The sequence below is a fragment of the Moschus berezovskii genome, chromosome 5, assembly GCF_049115385.1.
Source record: "Moschus berezovskii isolate FMDL1 chromosome 5, NW_MosBer_1.0, whole genome shotgun sequence".
In the NCBI taxonomy this organism is placed as follows: Eukaryota; Metazoa; Chordata; class Mammalia; order Artiodactyla; family Moschidae; genus Moschus; species Moschus berezovskii.
Genome location: NC_142464.1, coordinates 67,340,440 through 67,366,525, shown reverse-complemented (window position 1 = coordinate 67,366,525; position 26,086 = coordinate 67,340,440). Strand labels below are relative to the sequence as shown.

General features: G+C 36.9%; 1 protein-coding gene across 6 annotated transcripts in view; it reads right to left on the bottom strand.

The window, feature by feature from the left end:
- Nucleotides 1-26,086, bottom strand: part of KLHL5 (kelch like family member 5) — a 92,736-nt gene that overhangs the window by 51,583 nt on the left and 15,067 nt on the right. The window contains exons 2-3 of one of the 6 annotated variants that reach the window (XM_055434186.2): nt 15,459-15,935; nt 14,250-14,348 (exon numbers count right to left, since the gene is read on the bottom strand). The exons of 1 other annotated variant lie outside the window; for it this stretch is intronic. In XM_055434186.2, the coding sequence (XP_055290161.1) occupies nt 14,250-14,348; nt 15,459-15,841 (482 nt within the window). In that variant the 5' untranslated portion in view covers nt 15,842-15,935. Of the gene's footprint in view, nt 1-3,040; nt 3,141-5,216; nt 5,291-14,249; nt 14,349-15,458; nt 15,936-26,086 lie in introns of those variants that run through there. 4 more of the 6 variants (XM_055434187.2, XM_088836284.1, XM_055434191.2 and 1 more) reach the window with 4 other exon arrangements.

Below are 26,086 nucleotides of genomic sequence, written 5' to 3'. Positions count from 1 at the left end.
ATGTATCAGTTTTGAAAGTTAGCAGGGCCATGAATAATAAATATCTCTACCTAAAGCTTCCCAGCCCATTGCAGTTTCAATGCCATACAAATATGGGTCCTAAAGAATGTTCTTAGAGGATAACTGTGAATAATGATAATAGAAGCAAAATATAGATTATCTAGAAAGTATATATTGCATATTATGAATATTATTGGTGTAATGACTTGGGAGGAGAAGGGGACGACTGAGAATGAGATGGCTGGATGGCATCACCGACTCTGTGGACATGGGTTTGAGTGAGCTCCGAGAGTTGGTGATGGACAGGGAGGCCTGGCGTGCTGTGATTCATGGGGTCGCGGAGAGTTGGACACGACTGAGCGACTGGACTGAAATGAACTGAATGACTTGGGAAACCTAGTATAAAATACTCAACTTTACATTAAGATCATTAGTATAAAAATATATTGAGTACTGTATAACTGTATGTTGCCTATATAAGTAAATGAGAATTAGAAACTATTCTAAAATCTAGAGTAAAATGTAATATAAGCAAAAACAAATAGTTGACTTTGATGAATACCAATTTGAAGATTTAAAACATTTCTCAATAAAATGTAGTTTTCTATTGTCAAAATACTGACAAATGATTATGAGGATTAGTGATTTAAGGATGAGGGAAGATTAGAATACCTACTGGTATGTGTGTGTGTGACAGCATAGCATGGCATGCGGGGTCTTAGTTCTGATTCCCTGCAGTGGAAGTGTGGAATCTTAACAACTGGACTGCCAGGGAAGTCTCTGAACATCTGATTTTATAAGCCCAAATTCTTTCAAGAATAAGAACACATGAAGTAAAGCTGGGGGAGGGGGGTGCATCACATTTCTTATACTTTATAATAAATTCTCAGTAATGACTGGACAATGAATTAGCTGAGTGTTTTTTGAGTGATGAATTGCCATCATCAAAACACACGTTAATGTTTAATTCTGAAACAACAACAGAACTCTATAATACTAACATCACTAAGTTATTACAGGCTAGCTTTGATATTGGTATAAGTCCAATTAATAAAGGGGCCATCTCTTTTCTTGTCAAGAACTTTCAAGGTGTTTAGTTCTTCAATCTGAGACATGAATCAGGATAATCTGGAAAGCATTTCAGCTTTTGTATTCAAGGTCTCATTCCTTATGATTGATTCAGCAGGTCTGAAGTAAGACCTAAACATTGTATTTTTTTAAAGCCCTACAGGTGATCCTAACACATCGTGGATTAAAGGTCACCGATACACTTCAGAGAAGAGATGCATACATTATACAAGTCAGCATGTGATGAATGTACAGATTCAAACCACTGATAACATATAATAGATACTTCAAACGTGTAAACTGGATTGCTTTGAGTATTTTAAATGAACTAGTAGAACTTAATAGAATACTTGTTATTTTCAAAATGAGCATAATGGTAAAACATTAAAATTGTTTAAATACATATACATTAACAAATAACTATTTGTGCTTCTAAAATAACATTTTTAACTTAATTTGCTTTCAAGGCTTCATTTGCTATCATGTGTTAAACATGCCATTTCAATGATGTGTTGAACATGTTATTTCAAGGCGACAATTAATTCAGAGATTTCTGGGTATAGCAATCATTCCCACTGCTTCAGATGAAGGATCAAAAGAAGTACAGGCTTCTGATTTGTGTCTGTGGAAGACTGAAGCCATCCATTCACAAAAGGAACATGAAAGAGGTAGGAACAGAGCTAATCACACGTGAAAAGCTGCACAGCTTTCCATCATTTCTTGTTCGAGGAAATTTGGGGTTTTGTACATACAATTTTAATAATGTAAGAATTTACTTAAAAAAGAATTTACTGCATATCCATACAACGATAGAACCCTAGCCATTATATACAGAATCTTTGTATCTAGTAAGAACCTATGTGGTCATTTAATTCAACCCCCTTACTCTGTAGATGAGAAAACGTGAGGCCCAGAACAGCACAGAGCAATCAACAAAGGACAGACAGGCAGCTAGATACAAAGCCAGGACCTGAAGGCATTCAGAATGTTGGTCAAACCACTCACAAAGGAAAGGAAATTTCTGCTAACCTCTGCCCTAAGCATTAGTGAGTGCAAAGACTAAAGGTTTGAAGGGAGAATGATAGTACAAAATGAATGAGGATAATTAACAAGAAGAAGACACTAGAATTAAAGACCTTAGACGAAAGTCTACTACTCTGTTACTGCCCCTCAGCTAGGTGTAAGAGAAAAGGAGTCTCTTAGGTTTCTATGTGTAGAGATAACATCTCTATCTCTGGCTAATCAAATGTTTTTAATACAGTGGGTCTGTGTAGTTTACAGTGTCAGTATTATTACTATTACTGTTTTTTTCCTATTATGTGCTTTGCTTTGAAGGCGTGAACTGGAGAGGTATGGTATATGATTAAGAATATTTTAGGAAGGCTCTAGAGCTGTGCTGTCCTGTCCTAGACAGCTGTGCTGTCTACTAGCTGTGCTAGTAGCTACAGTAGCTACTAGCCCCATGTGGCTATTTTAATTAAAATAAAAATTCACTTATTTAGTTGAACCAATCATATTTCAAATGCTCAAGTAGCCCCATGGGGCTAGTGGCTGCCACATTGGGCAGTGCAGATATAGAACATTTCTGTCATTGCAAAAATTGCTTTCTATTGCATAGTGCTGATTTGACTCTGTCACCATGTATCTGGACAAGTACTTAACTTCTCTAAGTTTTACTTCCAACAGCAATACAGATAAGTAACACATACTTTCTTTTAGAGGATCCTTCATGGGAAGAGTATTAAATCAAGTAATGAATGCATTGCCCTAAGCATAGAATAAGTATACAATAAGTATACAATCAAGGTAAATCAAGGCTCTTCTGTAGTAGAGCCTTGCGTTTCAAAGGCCAATGTAAAGACCTGTAATCTCAGTCTTTTGTCTTATACACTGTTGTTCATTTGGTTGTCTTCCTAAAAAATGATCCCTTGCATTATTAATTTTTATAACTAAATTTCCTAATTAAAATTACCTTTAAAGAAAGCTGAGTGCCGAAAAATTGATGCTTTTGAACTGTGATGTTGGAGAAGACTCTTGAGAGTCCCTTGGACTGCAAGGAGATCCAACCAGTCAATCCTAAAGGAAATCAGTCCTGAATATTCACTGGAAGGAATGCTGAAGCTGAAGTTGATGCTGAAACTGAATCTCCAATACTTTGGCCACCTGATGAGAAGAACTGACTCACTGTAAAAGACCCTAATGCTGGGAAAGATTGAAGGCGGGAGGAAAAGAGGAAGACAGAGGATGAGATTATCTCATCTCATCACTCATCTCATCAGTGATTGGATGGTATCACTGATTTGATGGACAGGAGTTTGAGTAGGCTCCGGGAGTTGGTGATGAACAGGGAAGCCTGGAGAGCTGCAGTACATGGGGTCGCAAAGAGTCAGACATGACTGAGTGTCTGAACTGACTTAACACACCCAGTAGACATCCTAACCCATAATATAAACATCTGGGAATAGGCTATTTATGGAGCATTTAAAACACATCTGTCTGTGAGTTCTACTTGATCTCTGCACGTTAACAGAGGAAAATATCTAAGATTTCCACTTAGTTTCATTTCTTTGATGTTAGTAAGATGGTAAATCATATTTCAAAGAACTGCATCATGAGATCATTCAAATCTTTTATGCAGACATTCAATATAGAATAATGAACTCTATATTGCTGGATATTTCCAGGCCACAGGGAAACATTTCTAGCTTACTGTTCCTCTGCAATAGGAAATGAATCTGTAAGTCAGAAAAATGCCTAAACATAGAAAAGAGGCAAGTATCAAACAAATCAAGTCACCAACTATTTAAGATGAAGCACTGCACCAGTTGTTAAAACTGTGGGGTTGCAAAGAAGATATGATTTTCTTTTTCAGTGAAGGGACTTGGAATTTGAGGAGCTGAGTTTTATGAAGTAGAAAAAAAAGTAAACAGCAACAATAATCACTTGGAATTCTTCAGATTTCACATGTGTGCACACACAGTATGCACTATGGCCAAATCTACCTATTATTTACATTTCTTCACTTTTATCACCAGAACTTGCATTAGGCTTTCTTGTCTTTTTTTTGGGTATTTATTTATTTGCTGTGCTGGGTCTTAGTTGTAACATGCGGGAATTTTGGTTGTGGCATGTGGGATCTAGTTCCCCGACCAGGGATGGAACCCGGGCCCCCTGCACTGAGAGCACTGAGTCTTTGTCAGTGGACCACTAGGAAAGTACTTGCATTAGGCTTTCTTAATGGTGTAATTTTTTCAAAAGAAGTTTTAAAAATCACTTCCCAAGGATTATACACTGTATGATTTTGAGTAGAAAACAAAGCTGCATTCATGGTCTGTCTGGCTCACTCCCTAGGTAAGTGATTTACTCCGAGCCACCTGCCTCAGCTTTTGGCATTCAGAATTCATGCCTTTGTCAAAGTGCAAATGACTATATCATGAATCTTTTGGCATCTTTTGCACATATTCAAAGTCACAAATGTAAAACAAGAATGTAAATTGCTTAGTATAGGCTGCTGCTGCTGCTGCTAAGGCGCTTCAGTCGTGTCCGATTCTGTGCGACCCCACAGACAGCAGCCCACCAGGCTCCCCTGGCCCTGGGATTCTCCAGGCAAGAACACTGGAGTGGGTTGCCATTTCCTTCTCCAATGCATGAAAGTGAAAGGTGAAAGTGAAGTCACTCAGTCGTGTCCAACTCTACTAGCAGTCTCTAAAAGAATTTTTATGCGTATCCTTTACAGTATACTTTTAAGCATGTGCCCCAATATATAGACATTTGAGTTTATAAAAATATACATATATATCATCATACAATTATTTATATTATAAAACAAAAAATAGATTTAAAAGATAAAATGTAAATAAATACTTTCCAATTATCCATATTTTACCATTCCTCCAACAAATCATCTTATACATTCCCAACTGGAATGTAACTGGTATCAGAATACACAGAAAGGAAAGATCAGTATGGGCTAGTGTCTGGAAAGACAAGTAATAGGGGAGATCTGATTACTGAAACTCTACGAGTTTATATGGGTAACTTGGAGTTTAGATGAGTAATGAGGAAGAGGAATTGGAGTCACCTCTTTTAAGGCGATGACAAGGCAAGGTGCATACAGAGAAATGACAAGAGGCAAAGAAAAAGAATACCTTCACCTCTTCCCTTCTCAAGAGAAATATTTTTGAATTTAAGGCGTTTTCTGCTGGTCCTGTGGCCAGAATATCTGTAGTGAAGAGAGTTAAATGTTGTTTATATAAGAATCAAAACTTCTAAAACAATAACAAGTGTGAAGGAGAAGGGCCAGGGGGCACTCTCATGCAATGCTGGGAGAATTAAAACAGTTAACACCCCTGAAGGGCTTCCCAGGTGGCTCAGTGGGTAAAGAATCCACCTACAATTCAGGAGCCATAGGAGACACAGGTTCAATCCCTGGGTTGGGAAGATCCCCTGGAGGAGAGCATGGCAACCCACTCCAGTGTTCTTGCTTTGAAAATCCCATGGATGGAGGAGCCTGGTGGGGCTACAGTTCATGGGGTCACAAAGAGTCGGACATGACTGCAGCGACTGATTATGGACACACTTGATGTTCCTGAAATGATTTTGAGAATACAGATCAAAAACCCTAAAAAATGTGCACACTCTTGGGGCTTTATCTAGAAGAAACAGTCACCTGTATGCAGAGACCTAGCTAGGGGGTGTAAGGGAGAGGGGGTTATCACAGGTTGTTTCTGATTGGAAAATGCTGGTTAAATAAACCACAAGTTTTGTCTCGGCATAGAATGATTCAGCCATTTAAAAAGATACAGAAGAACATTTAATGCCATAGCAGGTTGTTTTATTGGATACTGCCTTTGCCTATCGAGGATTCCTTCTTACAGTGACAGATCCATCTCTCCCTTTTGGGAAACCCCACATTCCCTACCTCAGTTCTCAGGGATTGGGCAGAGGTGACTCTTTCCACTGGGCAGAGGTGAGAAAGGGACCAAGGCCTGGCCAATAGGAGTGTCATATCTTCTGGCAATCACAATCAGCTGGGTGGACATGAGATCCAAACAAGGCCAGAGAGAGTCAGTTTCAAGATGATTGTTGATACTCTTGGAAAAGAGTCACTCTCTTTCCACTGAGGAGGCTAAGCTGATAAAAAGTAAGCTTGGAGCTGCTAGTGGCTTTTTGCTACCACACAGATAGCCTGCACAAGGAAATGCCACCACAGAGGAAATGAGAATCTAGAGAGGGAGGTCTCTGGCATTATCTGAGTATTTGGATTCATCACATCTAAAGTTGAGCTTTTATTTACTTCTGTGAACCAAAAACTTTAGTTTTTGCATGTCAGTTTGAGTTGGGTTTCTGTCTTTTGTGACCTAATTTTATGTTTGTTGTTGTTTAGTCGCTAAGTTGTGTCTGACTCTTTGGGACCCCATGGGATTTCCCAGGCAAGAATACTGGAGTTGGTTGCCATTTCCTTCTCCAAGGGATTTTTCCAACCCATGGATCAAACCCACATCTCCAGCTTGGCAGGTGGATTCTTTACCACTGAGCCATCTGGGAAGCCCCTAATTTTATGTTTCAGCTCAGTTCAGTTCAGTCGCTCAGTCATGTCCAACTCTTTGCGACCTCATGGACTGCAGCATGCCAGGCCTCCCTGTCCATCACCAACTCCCAGAGTCTACTCAAACTCATGTCCACTGAGTCGGTGATGCCATCCAACCATCTCATAATGTCATTGCCTTCTCCTCCAGCTTTCAATCTTTCCCAGCATCAGGGTCTTTTCCAATGATTCAGTTCTTTGCATCAGGTGGCCAAAGTATTGGAGTTTCAGCTTCAACATCAGTCCTTCCAATGAATATTCAGGACTGATTTCCTTTAGAATGGACTGGTTGGATATCCTTGCGGTCCAAGGGACTCTCACGAGTCTTCTCCAACACCACAGTTCAAAAGCATCCGTTCTTTGGTGCTCAGCTTTCTTTCTAGTCCAACTCTCACATCCATACATGACTACTGGAAAAAACCATAGCTTTGTCTAGACGGACCTTTGTTGGCAAAATAATATCTCTGTTTTTTAATATGCTGTCTAGGTTGGTCATAACTTTTCTTCCAAAGAGCAAGTGTCTTTTAATTTCATGGTTGCAGTCACCATCTGCAGTGATTTTGGAGCCCCCCAAAATAAATCTGTCAATGTTTCCCCATCTATTTGCCGTGAAGTGATGGGACCAGATGCCATGATCTTAGAAGAAATGGAGTAGCCATAATAGTCAACAAGAGTCCAAAATGCAGTACTTGGATGCAATCTCAAAAACGACAGAATGATCTCTGTTCATTTCCAAGGCAAACCATTCAATATTACAGTAATTCAAGTCTATGCCCCAACCAGTAATGCTGAAGAAGCTAAAGTTGAATGGTTCTGTGAAGACCTACGAGACCTTCTAGAATTAACACTCAAAAGAGATGTCCTTTTCTATATTATAGGGGACTGGAATGCAAAAGTAGGAAGTTAAGAAACACCTAGAGTAACACGCACATTTGGCCTTGGAGTACAGAAGGAAGCAGGGCAAAGGCTAATAGAGTTTTGCCAAGAGAACACACTGGTCATAGCAAACACCCTCTTCCAACAACACAAGAGAAGACTCTACACATGGACATCACCAGATGGTCAATACCAAAATCAGACTGATTATATATTCTTTGCAGCCAAACATGGAGAAGCTCTATACAGTCAGCAAAAACAAGACCGGGAGCTGACATGGCTCGGATCATGAACTCCTTATTGCCAAATTCAGACTTAAATAGAAGAAAGCAGGGAAAACCACTACACCATTCAGGTATGACCTAAATCAAATCCCTTACGATTATACAATGGATGTGAGAAATAGATTCAAGGGATTAGATCTGACAGACAGAGTGCCTGAAGAACTATGGACGGAGATTCGTGACACTGTACAGGAAATAGGGATCAAGACCATCCCCAAGAAAAAGAAATGCAAAAAAGCAAAATGGTTGTCTGAGGAGGTCTTACAAATAGCTGTGAAAAGAAGAGAAGCAAAAAGCAAAGGAGAAAAGGAAAGATATATCCATTTGAATGCAGAATTCCAAAGAATAGCAAGGAGAAATAAGAAAGCCTTCCTCAATGATCAATATAGAGAAACAGAGGAAAACAACAGAATGGGACAGACTAGAGATCTCTTCAAGAAAATTAGATACCAAGGGAACATTTCATGCAAAGATGAGCACAATCAAGGACAGAAATGGTATGGACCTTTCAGAAGCAGAAGATACTCATAAAAGGTGGCAAGAATACACAGAAGAACTGTACAAAAAAGATCTTCACAACCCAGGTAATCACGATGGTGTGATCACTCACCTAGAGCCAGACATCTTGGAATGTGAAGTCAAGTGGGCCTTAGGAAGCATCACTATGAACAAAGCTAGTGGAGGTGATGGAATTCCAATTGAGCTATTTCAAATCCTAAAAGATGATGCTGTGAAAGTGCGGCACTCGATATGCCAGCAAATTTGGAAAACTCAGCAGTGGCCACAGGACTGGAAAAGGTCAGTTTTCATTCCAATCCCAAAGAAAGGCAATGCCAAAGAATGCTCAAACTACCACACAATTGCACTCATCTCACATGCTAGCAAAGTAATGCTCAAAATTCTCCAAGCCAGGCTTCAACAGTATGTGAACTGTGAACTTCCAGATTTTCAAGCTGGATATAGAAAAGGCAAAGGAACCAGAGATCGAATTGCCAACATCTGATGGATCATCGAAAGAGCAAGAGAGTTCCAGAAAAACATGTTACTTCTGCTTTATTGACTATGCCAAAGCCTTTGACTGTGTGGATCACAACAAGCTGTGGAAAATTCTTAAAGAGATGGGAATACCAGACCACCTGATCTGCCTCTTGAGAAATCTGTGTGCAGGTCAGGAAGCAACAGTTAGAACTGGACATGGAAAAACAGACTGGTTCCAAACAGGGAAGGGAGTACGTCAAGGCAAAAATGTTGCAAAATAGTATGCACAATGAAATTCAGTTTTTATTCTAAAAACATATTTTTATTCTATACTAGTATAAAATATACTGGAAGAACATTTCCTCAAATTGTTAATAGTTATTATTTCAAGTTGGTAGGGTAATTAGTGATTTTTATTTTTTCATTTTTGCTTATCTCTATTTGCTAATGTCTCAATGGTTAAAAAAAAAGTACACAATATCGAAAAAAACTCATCAAAAATTAGATCAAAAGGATTCTGAAGAGTTCTGTCCAGCCGTCTTCACCTCCTGCACCCTGTTGATCATAACCCCTAAACCATTTTTCACATCCACCACAGTAGTGAGTTTTACCTGGACACACAGCTACCCAGGCAGAGACCACATCTGAACCTCCTTTGCTAATCACTGCAGCCATGTGACTAGGTTTTCAACAATGGCACATGCACAGAACTGATATCTGTAATTTGTGTTAATGGCTTAATGTCCTCCCTGTTCTTTCCTTGCTCAATCCCACTGGCTAGAATGCGGAGGGGGAGCTGAGGAAGCTTTGACCATAGGAAAGAATAACGCCCTATGGGATGGAGAAAGAGTATGGAGGGAACCTAGGTCTCTGAGGGAACTTGGGTAGCAGAGCTACCTATCTGCCCTGAGCCATTTGCCCATTTGTGAGATGACAGAGAAATAAACTTCTATTTTATTTGAGACACTATATTTCTGAATCTCTTTGTTATATCATCTTAGCCTGTTCTCTAACATACTCCCTAAAGTTAAATGGCCAAATTATACGGCTTTGTGCATATGAGTGATTGTGTGTATGTCTGTATCACTGTTTTTCATGCCTAATTTATTTAATCCTAAAAATGTAAAACTTCACTGTCTAGTTCCAAATGGATGAACATATAAGCAGTAAGTGTCATAAAGTTTCCCTCTGCCTTAAAAATTTGGACTTACAAAGGTCAGTTGTGCAACTCTAGAACCCATTAGCCGTTTTGCTAATTCTTTTTGGGAACTTATGATTTCAATAAATTTCTATTCTGTTTAAGCCAGCCAGTCAGTTTCAGTTGCTTAAAACTAAGAACACTTTTTGATACAATGTAAAGATACGCTTTAGGGGATTTATGAAGCAGAGACATTACTTTGCCAACAAAGGTCTGTCTAGTCAAGGCTATGGTTTTCCCAATAGTCATGTATGGATGTGAGAGTTGTACTATATAGAAAGCTGATCGCCGAAGAATTGATGCTTTTGAACTGTGGTGTTGGAGAAGACTCTTGAAAAGTCCCTTGGACTGTAAGGAGATCCAACCTGTTCATCCTAAAGGAAATCAGTCCTGGGTGTTCATTGGAAGGACTGATGTTGAAGGTGAAACTCCAATACTTTGGCCACCTGATGCGAGGAGCTGACTCACTGGAAAAGACCCTGATGCTGGGAAAGATTGAGGGCAGGAGGAGAAGGGGATGACAGATAATGAGATGGCTGGATGGCATCACTGACTCAATGGAGATGAGTTTGGGTAACTCCGGGAATTGGTGATGGAGAGGGAGGCCTGGCGTGCTGAGGTTCACGGGGTCGCAAAGAGTCGGACATGACTGAGCGACTGAACTGAACCCTATATGAAATATCTAACATATGTGTGTGCACATATAGACACACACATACAGAGGGTTTTCTGGGGAAAGGTTCTATAGCTTATGTCAAGGGAATCCATGATATGACTTGGGATTGTGTGAGGAGGACATTACAATACATCCTTTCTTGATATAGGTACAATATAGTAGAATTTCTTTGCCATCTCTGGAAGCAAAGGGTTTTTTCATGTGGAGATGTATAAGATTTTAATTTTAAAATGAATCAGAATAGACTGGTTCAAACAAGAAGATGTTTGACATAAAACATAACATTAAAAAGGGTCAACACCAGAGGGAGGAAAAGGGGAGGAGGGAAGGGGGAGGGGGGTTCCGGAGGGGGAACTCATGTACACCCGGGGCGGATTCATGTCAATGTATGGCAAAACCAACCAATATAATATTGTAAAATAATTAGCCTCCAATAAAAATAAAAATTAAAAAAAATAAAAATTAAAAAGTTCAAAAACAGAAAGAGACACTGCTTTCAATTAATTCTACATAAATTCTTGGGTTTAAAATGTATGCTCCTACTAAGATCTGTCCTAATCTAGACCTCTATTAAATAAAGAATACTTCATCTAATGAGGAAAAAAAGAGTCAAAAAAAAAAAGGGATAGCACATGAGAAATGCTATATTATGAAGATAACCCCTTGCTTGGAGAGGAGAAGGGCCTAAATGTCTTCAAGATGAGTCAAAGAAAGGAACCAGACCAAGAACAGAAGAATTCAAGGATATCTGCTGAAACAGAATAGCAAGCAATGAATATGATGGATCGGATGACTGTGGGTAAATGGCTGTCAAGAGATTATACCTGTCAGTCAGTCAGAGGTGGCTTTTTTCAAGAACCGCGCTGAGAAAATTAGTTGAGAAGGTAAAACTGGTTAGAATGAATCAGTAACTATTATGTTAATCCAAAGTGAACTCAGTGATTAAATGAAAAGTCACAGAGAACCGCCTACTGGTATTTGTGTATGAAATTTACATGTTAATGGTTTGGGTTCAAAATGCAGCTATTTCCAAAAGACCAAGGTCAATATTAACAATGGTAAGTCAGACTGATGATATCTATCATTGATTTCGGTGTGATGAAAATGGCACTTTACCTTTGTGGTCTTCCTCCCTAAAACTTATAACCCCAGTTTGACCATGAGAAAAGTATCAGACAAATCCCAACTGAGTAAAACATTCTGCAAAATCCCTAACCACTACTCCCCAAACTGTCAAGGTCATCAAAAACAAGGGAAGTCTGAGAAACTGTCACAGCCTAGAGAAGCCTAAGGATATATGATGATTAAATGTAATCGGTATCCTAGGTGGGGTCCTGTAACAGAAAAAGAACTTTAGGTATTTAGACATTAAGGAAATCTGAATAAAGTATGGTCTTTAGTTAATAATGTATCATATTGGTTCATAGTAATGGATACACTACATTCTAATATGTTAATAACTGTTAGGGAAATAATAGGGAAAACTGGGTGTGGGATATATAGGAACTCACTACATTATCTCTGTAATTTTCCTGTAAATCTGAAAGTATTATAAAAATATAAACTTTAGTTTTTCAAAAATGCAGTTTCATTTTACTATTTTTGAGCAAGTTTCTTAAGCTTTCCATGCCTCACTAGCCTCATCTCTACAGTTAGAATAACAATAGTGGCAATCTAACTCAGAAATGTGTGAAGACTAAATGATGTAATATAATACTAAAATGCTTAGAACAGTGTCTCACAGATATTAAATACCCAGTCAGTATTAGCTATTATTTTATTGGGATATTTATAAAATACAGTAGTATTTTATACATTGACTAAAAAATAGTCTGATATAAAAAATGTTAAACTCTAACTTTATAAACAAGGTTGAAATAATGAAAATTTATCCACTATGCAAAAATTCCATAATTTCAAAGTTGGCCAATCAAATACAGTGTAAACTGTGTTTATGTTATGGTCCCATGACGAGTTACCATGTAAACTTGACTGGCCCTGGTGAAAATTCATCTTGAGTTACAGTCATAGAAACCTATTGCTCACACAAAAGGTCATAATTCTGTTACTCAGGGCCTAAAATTCCTCCAGGTGTAAAAATCAAAGCTTGTATTTTAATAACAAAGCAAAGACATTGGAGACAAAGTGGCTAAGATACAGACACGCAAAGTAATGACATTGGAGAGAAAGTGGCTAAGCTACAGACACCAGATCAAAGTTAAAAGATAAGAAACTTCTAAATTACTTAGATGTGAGACAGCAGAAATTACCATAAATTGAAGAGTCAGGCAGGATTGAATACAACTGATGAAACGTATATCATATGTACTCCCCCATCATGGCATGTCAGTCTATGGTATACTGAAATAAAATGTTTGCTATATATTTTATTGCAAATACTATATAAGGAAAAGAACTATTCCCAAGTTATACACAAAATTTGATGAATGTCAGTATAGCTACTTTTGACATTAACAGCAATAGTTTTTGACTTGTTTACAGTAGAAGGGCAACCACCGAGAGAGATTGCTCACTTAATCAAAAAGCTGGCGGCAAATAAATGTATCCTCATGATGAAGATCAAAGACTTAGAGCTGGAGGACTGAAGAAGGATATGAAAATTAGATACATTTAATCTGGAAAAAAATGGAAAAGTAAAAGTACACACACAAATGACATTTCTAAAGTCTAAAATGATTTTTACTTTTTTTGCAGTAAGGTGTTGGGATAGAAATTTTAAGCCACCAGGAATATTAAATTTCTTTGACACATTTCCTCTCATATCTAAAAATCAAAGACATTTTAAGTACATTTTACTTTTGAAATAATATTGTAGAAAGAGTTTGGTAACTGCAGATGTGAACTGTTTATTCCCTTATTATTTACTTTCTCAATCTTCTCTACTAGAATTTTAAAAGCAACTACATTCACTTTAAATTTTAGAAAATATAATTTTCTGATTTTTATAACTCCTATAAATAAAAACATCAATAATATATTCTTGAACTATGCACACAGCAATCTCAGCCCCCAAAAAAGCAATCTTTTTCTGTCATAATGAATATCCCATCAAGATGACATTTTAATGTGGATACTAAAGAACAGAGTAACTTAATTTCGGTAATCATTAGCTTTGCAAACTATCTGCTGTAAGGAAGTCAATTACAGTGACCCAGGTGTGTGTAACGTAAGATTATATACATGTATATAAATTTTATACTCCCTCACATATGTATAATTTCTCCAGGTAGTAGTAGACACATGTTAAGATTTTTATAACTTATGCTGGTAAATGAATGAACCCTTTTTTTTCCTCTAATTTTGTTAAAATATTCTTGATACATTATATTGATTTTCAAATGCAAAGATGACTACTCCTTGGTTTCTCACAAAAATGGTAAACCCTGAACCTTTCACTAAATAAATTATTCCTTTTATGGCAACAAGTATCCAAAGAAAACAAAAAACAATGACACCATATTAATTCAAATGATCTCCATATGAAAATTATCAGTGGCTTCTCTTAATATAATGCTAAATCATGAACTAATTAAATTTTTAAAAATTAAATATACTAGTTACCTATGTAAAGATATTCCCCTCTCTCCATTACACAAATGAGCATAGATGACTGGTCTATATTTGTTATTATTCCAACACCACAGTTCAGAATTCCATATTCTGAAGATTAGAAGAGAAGGTAGTAAATATCCCCAAGTAAGAGATACTTGAATATATGAACTCATTTTGTCTCCATCTCTTATGATGCCTATATTAATAATAACCAACATACAAATTACAAGCGTTATCAAAACCTGCAGAGAAATTTTAAAAGAAAAAGGATCCAGTAATTAATCTAGAAAAATAAGCCTTTAAATATTTTTGAGTGAAGATGAATCAGAAGGGTGACTCTCAGGCTCTAACTTATTTCTTAAGACGTGATAGTAGTTTAAACTGATTAAGAAGAAAATTCATTTTGAAAGTAAAGCCTGGCTCCATGGGTGAAGATGGATAAAGTCATATGAATTTAATCAATTTTTAATTTTCAAACTCATTTCCCTTTCTTTTTGCCCCCTTTTTACCAGCTGACCACATCTTGCTCCTCTATGTTCCCTTATACTTTCCTGAAGGAATGTCCTTCATTTCCCTAAACAGCACAATTTTCAGTGAAGTGTAGGTAACAGGAATTAGTAGCTGTCATCTTAGAAAGAGACATGCTACTGTATTCTCTGTATTAGTCAAGAGGGCTGCAACATAGGACAAAGAGAAATAACAATAAGAAAAATATTATTGACAACCACAATGGTGCAAATAAAAATTACTGGCAACTACAATGTGCATCTCCTTATAAAACCTTACACTTTCACTAAAATTAAAAAATGACTCTAATCTGTTGCAAACTGAAATGTCATAAAAATTTTTGTACTACAGAAATGTCTCCTATAGTTTTTCTGTAAGACTATAGAAGGTACATGAATGAAGCAAACTACAAGGCATGATGCATAAAACTGCTACCATATATTATTATCAAGGCAGAGCCTGATCTATATATGAAACGCAAGATATTTCAAAATGAAAGCTATCTTTTGTCTTTATAATTTTCCAGAATTAAAATCAATATTAGAACATTTTAAAAATCCCAGTAAAAGTATCACATATACATATTCTATATATATGTAGAGGCATATATATGTATAATCATAGATTTTAAACAATAATACTAAATTATTTTAAACAGTATAGAGAATATCCCCCCACACCCCATTTCTAACAGTAAAAAAAATAATCAACCTGCATGAACTGGAATCAGATTCATTTTCTTCTTCACTAGTGCCATCATCCACGTCTGGTCTATCCAGCCAATGTGCACCGCCACAATCTTCTGCTGTAAACTCAAATGCAGGGACTTCAGAGGTGGATGCCATTGGCCAAGAAGGTGAATTCTGAAAATCCAGTTGGCTGGACCTTCGGTAACCAATTGAAGCCAAAGGCAATTGCAGGCTACATGGATCTAAAAACTTTCTCCCACCGTTTGCTCCGGTCTGTCCTCGATTCCAAAATTCTCCCTGCTGGCTGTCAACTGTAGAATTAGGAGATGATGCTTGATGGCTAAACCACCTCCATCTGATTTTCAAAATCTGCTTCACATCAAACTCTTTACGAGAACCAGACATCCTCAGAGAAACCAAGTGATCGTCTAGGCAACGGGCAAAAAGCACTGCACACAGATTTGTGCATCCAACCAAGACAAGAGAAGTATATGCCCTGCTGTACACAATAAACAAATTGAAAGGAAAATAAATCACATTCACATATATATCTACATTTACTTTTATACCAATATATCAGATTATAAAGAACAAAGGACAATGAAAAAAAGATGAAACACGGTGGAACATTCCGTTCAATCAGAGCAAACTCTCATCCACCTATCCTGAAGCAGCTACACTTTCCCCTGCTCTCCTTTCTCTTACTGACCATCAGCTCTCACAAACACTGACAGTATTCATTAAAGTCCTTTTAAATGCAGAACACCACCCCCTTTTCTTAAACCACAAATGACAGAGACAGAAAGCACTATCCCTTTGCAGTGTCTGTCTCTGCTGCTTAGTATGTTAACTCCTTTATTGCTGAAACAAGAAATGTATTCCACAGCATTTTCCTTTGTACTTAAAAATCACTGTAAAACTAAAATATTTCTATTTTTATACTAAGTTCCTAAATGAAATTTCACAATCACTTTTTTAGAAAGCATTTTTAAATTAGATGAGTTACAGTGATGTTGAAGCTGTACTCTGGATGGGGGTGAGAAAGGAGAAATACAAAGGTGGGGCTCCCATTTACTGCTCTCCACTTCTATCCTCTCCCTTAAGGAAAGGAGGGTGTTTCATTAATATAGTACGATACTGGGTAAGACTTCATTTGAGCAAAGAATATTGAGAAGACTAAAGAGAAAGAAAAAGTTTGGAAACTACAAAGGATCAAAATATGACAGTACTTACTCTTTTTCAAATAAATAATCTGAAGTCAGTATGGCTCTATAATTATGACTGAGACATTCTGATTTAGTACAGTAGACAAATTCCTGACACTACTTAGCAAAAGGAAAATGTGGCTCAAGATACCTAGGATTGGAATAGGATTTCTTGGGTGTACAAATACCCTAATGGTACCATTTGTTGTCGACAAAACAAAGTAATGGTCTGAACATGGTTATAGCTAAGGCACATTGATAAAGCAAATAAAAATCTATCAAATACAATCAAATTTTAAAATACTGAATGGTAACTGTGAGCAAGACACTCTACCAGGCATTGTGGGGGACACAGATACATACATCTTTGTTCTTACACTCAAAAATAATTAAACTGAGTTACTGAAACAAAAAAACTGACAACTTAAATATAAGAAACACTATAATGCTGCAGTATTAACATTTTGTTACCTACAAATACAGACTTTGAGCTTTCAGGGTGCCCAATATCTAATGTTATGTAAAATTACCAAAAAAAAAAAAAGCTGCTTTGGAGGCTTACAAAATATTCTGAAGCATATATCTTAACCTTACACAGCTCTTTAGGAGAATAAAAATTATTCAGAGACATAAGAATGAGAAGCATGAAAAGCCATATACAATTCTGGGCCAAACATTGTACAACAAACCATAAATACTGTAAGAAAGAGAAAGGGGATATCAGCATGGTGTGGAGTGCTATGGGTCAGTTTGATTAGGGAGAAGGCTTCTAAGAATGGGAAGAAGTTGCGTAGGCAGAATGATGCAAGGTTTTATCAAGGAAGAAATGTATCTACGAAAGCATGAAGTGAGCATACTGACAGAGAAAGAGGGGGAGCTATCAGTTTGATCCGCTAACCAGACATTCCTAATTCATTTTAAGGAGTAGTAAGAGACAAAGCTGCACGCATAAGATGACATAAAATGTCCTGAGCACAGAGCCAAAGTGTAAAGGCTAGCAGGCAATGTTAAGTGGACTGCTGAACAGGGCAATGCTTTTAGAAAGTTAATTTGGCAGCAGCATGCATTACAGTATGAAATGACACTTTTCCCTCTTCTTCACCTCTGCCAGATTCCTTCTATCCACAACCTTCTAACTCCACTCTACCTATCCAACTTTGTTTCTATTTTCCAACTTGGACACACCGCTTCAGAGTCTACATTATGGTGCTTCCTCTTCCACATGCTGTTTGTGTCCCAATTTTTCTAGTTTTGGAAATCCACTCATCCTTCAAGGTTTATCACTGGCACTGCTGCCCCTTAGAGAGGCTTCTCCAATTACTCTAGCCTTATGGTTCTCAACAAGAGTAGCACCAACCCCTCTGCTCCCACACCCTGAAAGTAGGGGATGTGGATTTTTAGTGGTTGGAATGACAAAAGAGGGCACTGAGTGGGCAGGGATCAGAGACAATATCTGCAAGTACAGACCCACACAATGAAGAAAGGCCACTGCAGTAGTTCATGATGATCTTACCATCACTGTCTTCATGCAAATAAGTATAATATTTACCAAGCATTTATATGTTTAAGGCACCACAAGAGGTGGAAAGATAAATAACAAAGATCTTTCTTTTAAGAAAGGGCTATTTATTGTGGCAGAGAAAGAATAATTAAATGAACATTACAAATAAAGAATTAATCTTAATAAATATAACATATAAATAAAATTTTAAATTGGATTCAATCTGTCAATATGAGAACACTTACCAGAGAGTCCATTTACAATGTGCCAGCTCCAATAACTAATTTTAATTGTTTTGCTGTCTGGCTGACTGGTTGAAGCCTGAACACAAGAATGGATTTTAAAGGCCACTGAGATGCCAAACATTTCTCAATATGTGATAGAGAAGAAATCCAAAGATGTGAATGTTAAAATGTTGAACCACACCTCCAGTCCCAAGAGGGGCCAAAGACCCTTTTCACAGAGGAATTGAGAAATGCATTAAATAAATACCTCTTAAGTAGAGAAGCTCTTCTGAGTAGGCTAGAGATGCAGGTGGGAGATTAGCCCCTGAAACAGACTTTCTGATTAAAGGGAAACTAGGATCTTCGGTTGGCAAAGTCCAAGCAGCAATTTGTAACCACTGCTATAATACTCATGGGTTTAGTTGCTAAATACACACATGTGCATGTATATACAACACCCTGCCCCATCAGCAAGCTCACACTGTATGCTTTTCTTCACTGAGACACTTATTTTGTTGATCTTCACCACTCATTCTTTCTGGTAATCAATGTTGACAGCTTGGTGTACAGCCTTTCACATCTTTCTCCATGTTTATAAAATTCATATCCAAACTTACAGGAGTTTTTATTATTCTGTTTTATAAAAGAGATCATATTGTATACATATTTTTGGCATTTTGCTTTTCTCACCAAAATTATATACATGGAAATAAAAATTATGATCTTTTAAATAGTTGTATAATATTTCATAACTGTAAAATGCAATTTATTAAACTATTTCCTTGCTAGTGGGCATGCAGATTGATTTTACGCTTGTTTTATGCTATTAAAATAGTTTTGAAATAAAAATCCTTGTGAGACTTTTGTTATCTATGGAATTAATTATTCACAGAAGTGGAATTGCTGGGTTGAAAGTATGTCTATTTTAAATTTAAATTAACTTTCATAAAATTGATATTTTCAAACTAAAGTGAGTGTATCCTTATTTATTTTCATAGGACCACTAGTCAACAATAAGTATTATCAGTCAGTTTAGTTCAGTTGCTCAATCATGTCTGATTCTTCGCAACTCCATGGACTGCAGCACGCCAGGCCTCCAAACATCACCAACTCCCGGAGTTTACCCAAACTCATCTCCAGTCAGTCAGTGATGCCATCCAACCATCTCATTCTCTGTTGTCCCCTTCTCCTCCCACCCCCAATCTTTCCCAGCATCAGGGTCTTTTCCAGTGAGTCAGTTCTTCCCATAAGGTGGCCAAAGTATTGGAGTTTCAGCTTCAACATCAGTCCTTCCAATGAACATTCAGGACTGATTTCCTTTAGAATGGACTGGTTGGATCTCCTTGCAGTCCAAGGGACTCTCAAGAGTCTTCTCCAACACCACAGTTCAAAAGCATCAGTTCTTTGGCACTCAGTTTTCTTTATAGTCTAACTCTCACATCCATACATGACCACTGGAAAAACCATTGCCTTGACTAGACGGACCTTTGTTGGCAAAGTCATGTCTCTGCTCTCTAATATGCTGTCTAGGTTGGACACAGCTTTTCTTCCAAGGAGCAAGCGTCTTTTAATTTCATGGCTGCAATCAGCATCTGCAGTCATTTTGCAGCCCCCCAAAATAAAGTCTGACACTGTTTCCCCATCTATTTGCCACATCTATTTGCCATGAAGTGATGGGACCAGATGCCATGATCTTAGTTTTCTAAATGTTGAGCTTTAAGCTAACTTTTTCACTCTCCTCTTTCACTTTCATTAAGAGGCTCTTTAGTTCTTCTTCACTTTCTGCCATAAGGGTGGTGTCATCTGCATATCTGAGGTTATTGATATTTCTCCCAGCAACCTTGATTCCAGCTTGTGCTTCTTCCAGCCCAGAGTTCCTCATGATGTACTCTGCATATAAGTTAAGTAAGCAAGGTGACAATATACAGCCTTGACGCACTCCTTTTCCTATTTGGAACCAGTCTGTTGTTCCATGTACAGTTCTGACTGTTGCTTCCTAACCTGCATACAGGTTTCTCAAGAGGCAAGTCAGGTGGTCTGGTATTCCCATCTCTTTCAGAATTTTCCACAGTTTGTTGTGATCCACACAGTCAAAGGCTTTGGCATAGTCAATGAAGCATAGATAGATGTTTTTCTGGAACTCTCTTGCTTTTTTGATGATCCAGCAGATGTTGGCAATTTGATCTCTGGTTCCTTTGCCTTTTCTAAAACCAGCTTGAACATCTGGAAGGTCACGGTTCACGTATTGTTGAAGCCTGGCTTGGAGAATTTTGAGCATTACTTTGCTAGCGTGTGAGATGAGTGCAATTGTGCAGTAGTCATATTTCCAGTATAAGCCCTCTATTACCGACATCATTTTGATATAAACCACCCTCTTCCCACTGAATTGACGTATTATTTTTGTTATGAATTTTAGCAATTCAGGATAATAATTCTGCTCCACTCTTTGTCTATTTTTATGCAATATTACAGTGTTTTAACTCCACTACATTTATAAAATGTTAAATATCTGTTAAAGTTCCTATCTCCACATATATTCTGTACAATAATTTTTCAACTAATTTTGACTATGTACTCTTCCATATATACTTCAATATTACCCAATCCTCTCAAAAAAAACTTCAACCCTATTAAGATTCTAATTGGGATTGTATTAAATTTGTGTATTAAGATTAGTGGCATTTTATCATATCAAGGCTTCACATCAAAGCCTACATTTTTTTTTAGTTTACTCAGATCTTATGATCAACAACAAGGTTTTTAAATCTTTTGTCTATAGGCCCTGTGCCTTATAAAACTTTTATTATGTTCTTTTCTCATTTTCTCACTGTTGTAAATGCATTTATTTCTAGCATTTCCACATGGTTGTTGCCATTATAATAAAAATATTGAGCACATTTATCTTATATCCATTCATTTTCATACCCCCTCATTAGCTATGATATTTTAAAAATTAGTGTTCATTTCTAAGTTAGAGATAACTTTGGGACATCTAGATGGAAATGTTAGATAGCTGGAAAAATGTTCCTGGGACTTGGTTCCAAGCTCCAAAGAACTCTACCAGATACAGGCACCAAAGGACACCAAGAAGAAATAACCAGAGAAGCAGAGGAAAATCAGCAGGGTCTGGTGTTAGGCAAGTCAAGGAACACAGGTGTTTGAAGGCAAAAGGCACGGTCACTATGGCAAATAAGAGGTCAGGTACCATGTGTGAAGAAAAACTTTGCCAAATCAAATAGGAACAGTTTCAGCAAAGGCTTGGGGACGAAAGCCAGACTGTTATGGGTTGAAGAGTTAATGGTAGATGAGAAATAAGAGACAGCGTGTACAGACAACACCTTCAGAAAATTCTGCTCCACAGTGAGGCTGTGGAATGAGATAACAGCTGGAAGAAATGAAAGGAATCAAGGTAATGGATCTATTTTGTCTACGTATTTGTTGATTTTAAAATATATAGAACATTAGAATGATGAGAATGATCCAACAGGAAGGTGAGACTGATGACTGTAGGTGGGAGCACTGGAGCAAAAAGAGTAAGACTTTGATAAAAGAAAAAGGGATGGTACCTAAGCACAGTGGATGGCTTGGATAGTCACTGTAGGTGGGATAATTCCTCTACTGTAAGACTGTGACTTTCTAAATGCACCGATTATTTTAAAAGGATAAACAAGACATGCACTAAGCTGTCTATTCAAGTTGAAAACCCCTCTAAAAGGAGTCATGAAATAATATAGATTAGAGGAGAAACTAAAGAATTAAGAAATAAAAAGAGAGAATTAAGAGACCTAGCTCTAAAAATCTCTTCCCTTCTAGCAAGTTTAATCAAAGAAAAATTAGAACTTAGAAAGAGGACAACATGACCATTAAAATATTTAAAATATCTAATTCTGTTATTTAATTCTTTAGTTTCTCCTCTAATAATCAATACAAGAAAATTTTTAAATGTCAAATTGAATAAGGGTAATGATGACAAATGTAGAGAATTTAGGTAAGCAAAGTTGGAAAATCCTCCTCAAAGACAGAATTTGCTGAAAAACCCTTCATTGCTAGGTCTCTAACAATTTCTGCCTAAGCTTAAGCCTGGGTATGTATTTTGGGGAAAAAATCTTCACTTTAACAACATCTATTAAAGATTATCTATTGATAAAATAGCTTGCTACAGTCACCATGATAGAAAAGGGTCTATAGAATTACTTCCCAGTGTTAACACTGAATTCTTGGGCCAAATATCTTCCTTATGAAAAATATGTAGTAAACTTAAGCATTAATGTTTTCATGGCATGGAATTCAGAGTTTATTTAAATAATACTTTTTCTTCTGTCTCAGTAACTTTTATTATACAATATCATATTGTTTCACTCAAAAATTTATGCAATTCTGATAAGAAGTACTTTTTAGAGTAATTACTGATGAAAAATCAATACATATTAAAAGTCATTACACTATTAAATTATCAAAATGGTTTGCAAGGGTTACACATAAAAATTAGATCCATCATCACTCTCTATCTCCTTGACCCTCTTTCTTTTTTAATAGCACTTGTCACCATCAGGCATATTAGATGTTTATTCCCTTATTTGTTATCTTTACGCTCACCATAAATTAGCTGTGGTAGAGCTTTGGCTCACAGCTGTACCTAGCACTTAGAACATTATCTGAAAGACAGGTGCTGAATAAATATTTCTCTAATGAATGAATGAATCCAGTAACTATAAGAGCAATAATAAAAGACATACACTTGAAATGCACACTTCTGGAATTATAAAATAAACAATTGAATGTTAAGAAGAACATTAGAAAACATTTACTGCTGGTGAGAAAACCTCTTTAGTATTTTTTCAACTTAGGAAAATTCACAACATATTACTCTAAGAATTTCTTTTTTTCTATTTTGTTCTTTGGGTATAAAATTTTTTATCACTTTGACATCTATTGGCTAAACAACAAATGTCTTTTCAGACTGACATAACATTTTTTTCAAATTGATTATCAAATTATATTCTATAACTCTTTCTTGTTTATATAACTTTGTTTTACTTAAACTTGAGATACAAAGGGTCACACATTGTTTAAAATAGATGTGTCAATTATGAATACATTTTTCAAAATGTAATTAAGGAATCCACATGCAACTTCTGCTTCAAAACCACTCAAATGGTAGTTTGTGAATTTAAAAGATGAAGTTATTCAATATGACAATAGCAACACTGAGATGTCATTAAGATAGACTGCTGATGAGCTCACTTCAACAGTGTGGCTTTCAAAGCTATGGCTTCACTCAGCAATTCAAATTACAGCCATCCAGTAGCTGGTTTATATGAGTAATCACTATTATATAAACCTCTCTGCACACGGAGTTTTCACAAACAACAGTGTTTGCTTTATGAGTAATCAATTTTAATAATCTATTTCTATAGTTTTAATATATACTATATATACATGTCATACATATATATGGTATATGTTTTATATACCAGTAATATATATGGGATAAAACACATCAAGAACTAATTTATTGTACTAACTCAGCAGCACTTCACCTCCCCAGTTTTCCTCTCAACTAAAATAAGTTACAACATATGATTTCAAAGAAACTTTTAAAGTTTGGTAATTCTAGGATACTTTTAAAACTGTCAAATAAAGTCTTTTGTCAGAATTTGGCTTATTTTAACAATTTGAAGACATTTAATTCCACTAAAATTTTAAAATGTATGATAGCAGAAAATGTTTGTTAAGTACCTAGATCAGAAAAGATGTGAGATTTAATTTTAACTTTAATTCCAGAAATAGATACTCTGTACCTCTTTTCCAAACTCATAAAAGCAAACATTATAAAGGTAAAAAGAATCCTGTAATTATATAAAGTCAATAAATTGTGCTATATGTACAAAGAACTCAAAGATGAGAAAATAGTAAAATCCATCAGGGCAGGGGTCACTGTACTCCTAACAACTTGTACAACATTAGTGTACAACATTCAAACATTTCCTGAATTTAGACCAAAGAATAAATGACTAAATTAATGGCACAGACCTTCATCTGAAAGGTCTTAAAATACAGCAGAAGAGGGTTTTGAATGAAACCTTTACTAATTATCTAGGAGTAAATATGTCTTTTATTTGGGAAAAGATGAGGTTCTTGAGTTGAGAATTTTAAAGTATGCCTCAAAAAAAAATTAATTTGGCAAGTGAAGAATGGATTTGTAAGGGAAGATGCCATTGGTGAGAAAATCAGTTAGAAAACTCTTTGAGGTGAGAGGATAGTAACCTTGGCTAGAAGCAATGAGATCTGAAAGGGGAGTGGCTGTTAAAACCTATTACAGTGTCAGGCCTTATAAAATGCCCATGTCAAATGCACAGGAAGAGGTCAAAGATGACATCATTTTCAAACATGGATGGCTATGGGGGTTGAGTTGCTAAGTCGTGCCTGACTCCTGCATCTCCATGGACTGTAGCCTGGCAGGCTCCTCTGTCCACGGGATTCTTCACGCAAGAATTCTGGAGTAGGTTGCCATTTCCTTCTCCAGCGAATCTTCCCGACCAAGGAAACGAACCCCAGTCTCCTACAATGCAGGCAGATTCTTTACCAACTGAGCTATGAGGGAAGCCCAGGTGACTATACGAATGCAAATATTAACATAAACAGGTTAAGTAAGAAGGATACTGTATCCTTATATATGTACGTTAGTTGCAAAGAATTGGACATGACTGAGCAACGAACATATATATATATATACACACAAAATGTGGTCCACTGGAGAAGGGAATGGCAAACCACTTCAGTGTTCTTGCCTTGAGAACCCCATAAACAGTATCAAAAGGCAAAAAGACAAGACACTGAAAGATGAACTCCCAAGGTCGGTAGGTGTCCAATATGCTACTGGAGATCAGTGGAGAAATAACTCCAGAAAGAATGAAGGGATGGAACCAAAGCAAAAACAACACCCAGGTGTTGTGGATGTGACTGGTGACGTAAGCAAGGCCTAATGCTGTAAAGAGAAATATTGCACAGGAACCTGGAATGTTAGGTCCATGAATCAAGGCAAATTGGAAGTGGTCAAACAGGAGATGGCAAGAGTAAACATCGACATTTTAGGAATCAGCGAACTAAGATAGACTGGAATGGGTGAATTTAACTCAGATGACCATTATATGTACTACTGTGGGCAAGAATCCCTTAGAAGAAATGGAGTAGCCATCACAGTCAACAGAAGAGTCCGAAATGCAGTACTTGGATGCAGTCTCAAAAACGATAGAATGATCTCTGTTTATTTCCAAGTCAAACCATTCAATATCACAGTAATCCAAGTCCATGCCCCGATCAGTAATGCTGAAGAAGGTGAAGTTGGTTCTATGACGACCTAAAAGACCTTCTAGAACTAACACCCAAAAAAGATGTCCTTTTCATTATAGGGGGCTGGAATGCAAAAGTAGAAAGTCAAGAAATGCCCAGAGTAACAGGCAAATTTGCCTTGGAGTACAGAATGAAGCAGGGCAAAGGCTAATAGAGTTTTGCCAAGAGAAGGCACTGGTCATAGCAAACACCCTCTTCAACACCACAAGGGAAGACTCTACACATGGACATCACCAGATGATTGACACCGAAATCAGACTGATGATATTCATTGCAGCCAAAGATGGAGAAGTACAGTCAGCAAAAACAAGACCGGGAGCTGACTGTGGCTCAGATCATGAACTCCTTACTGCCAAATTCAGACATA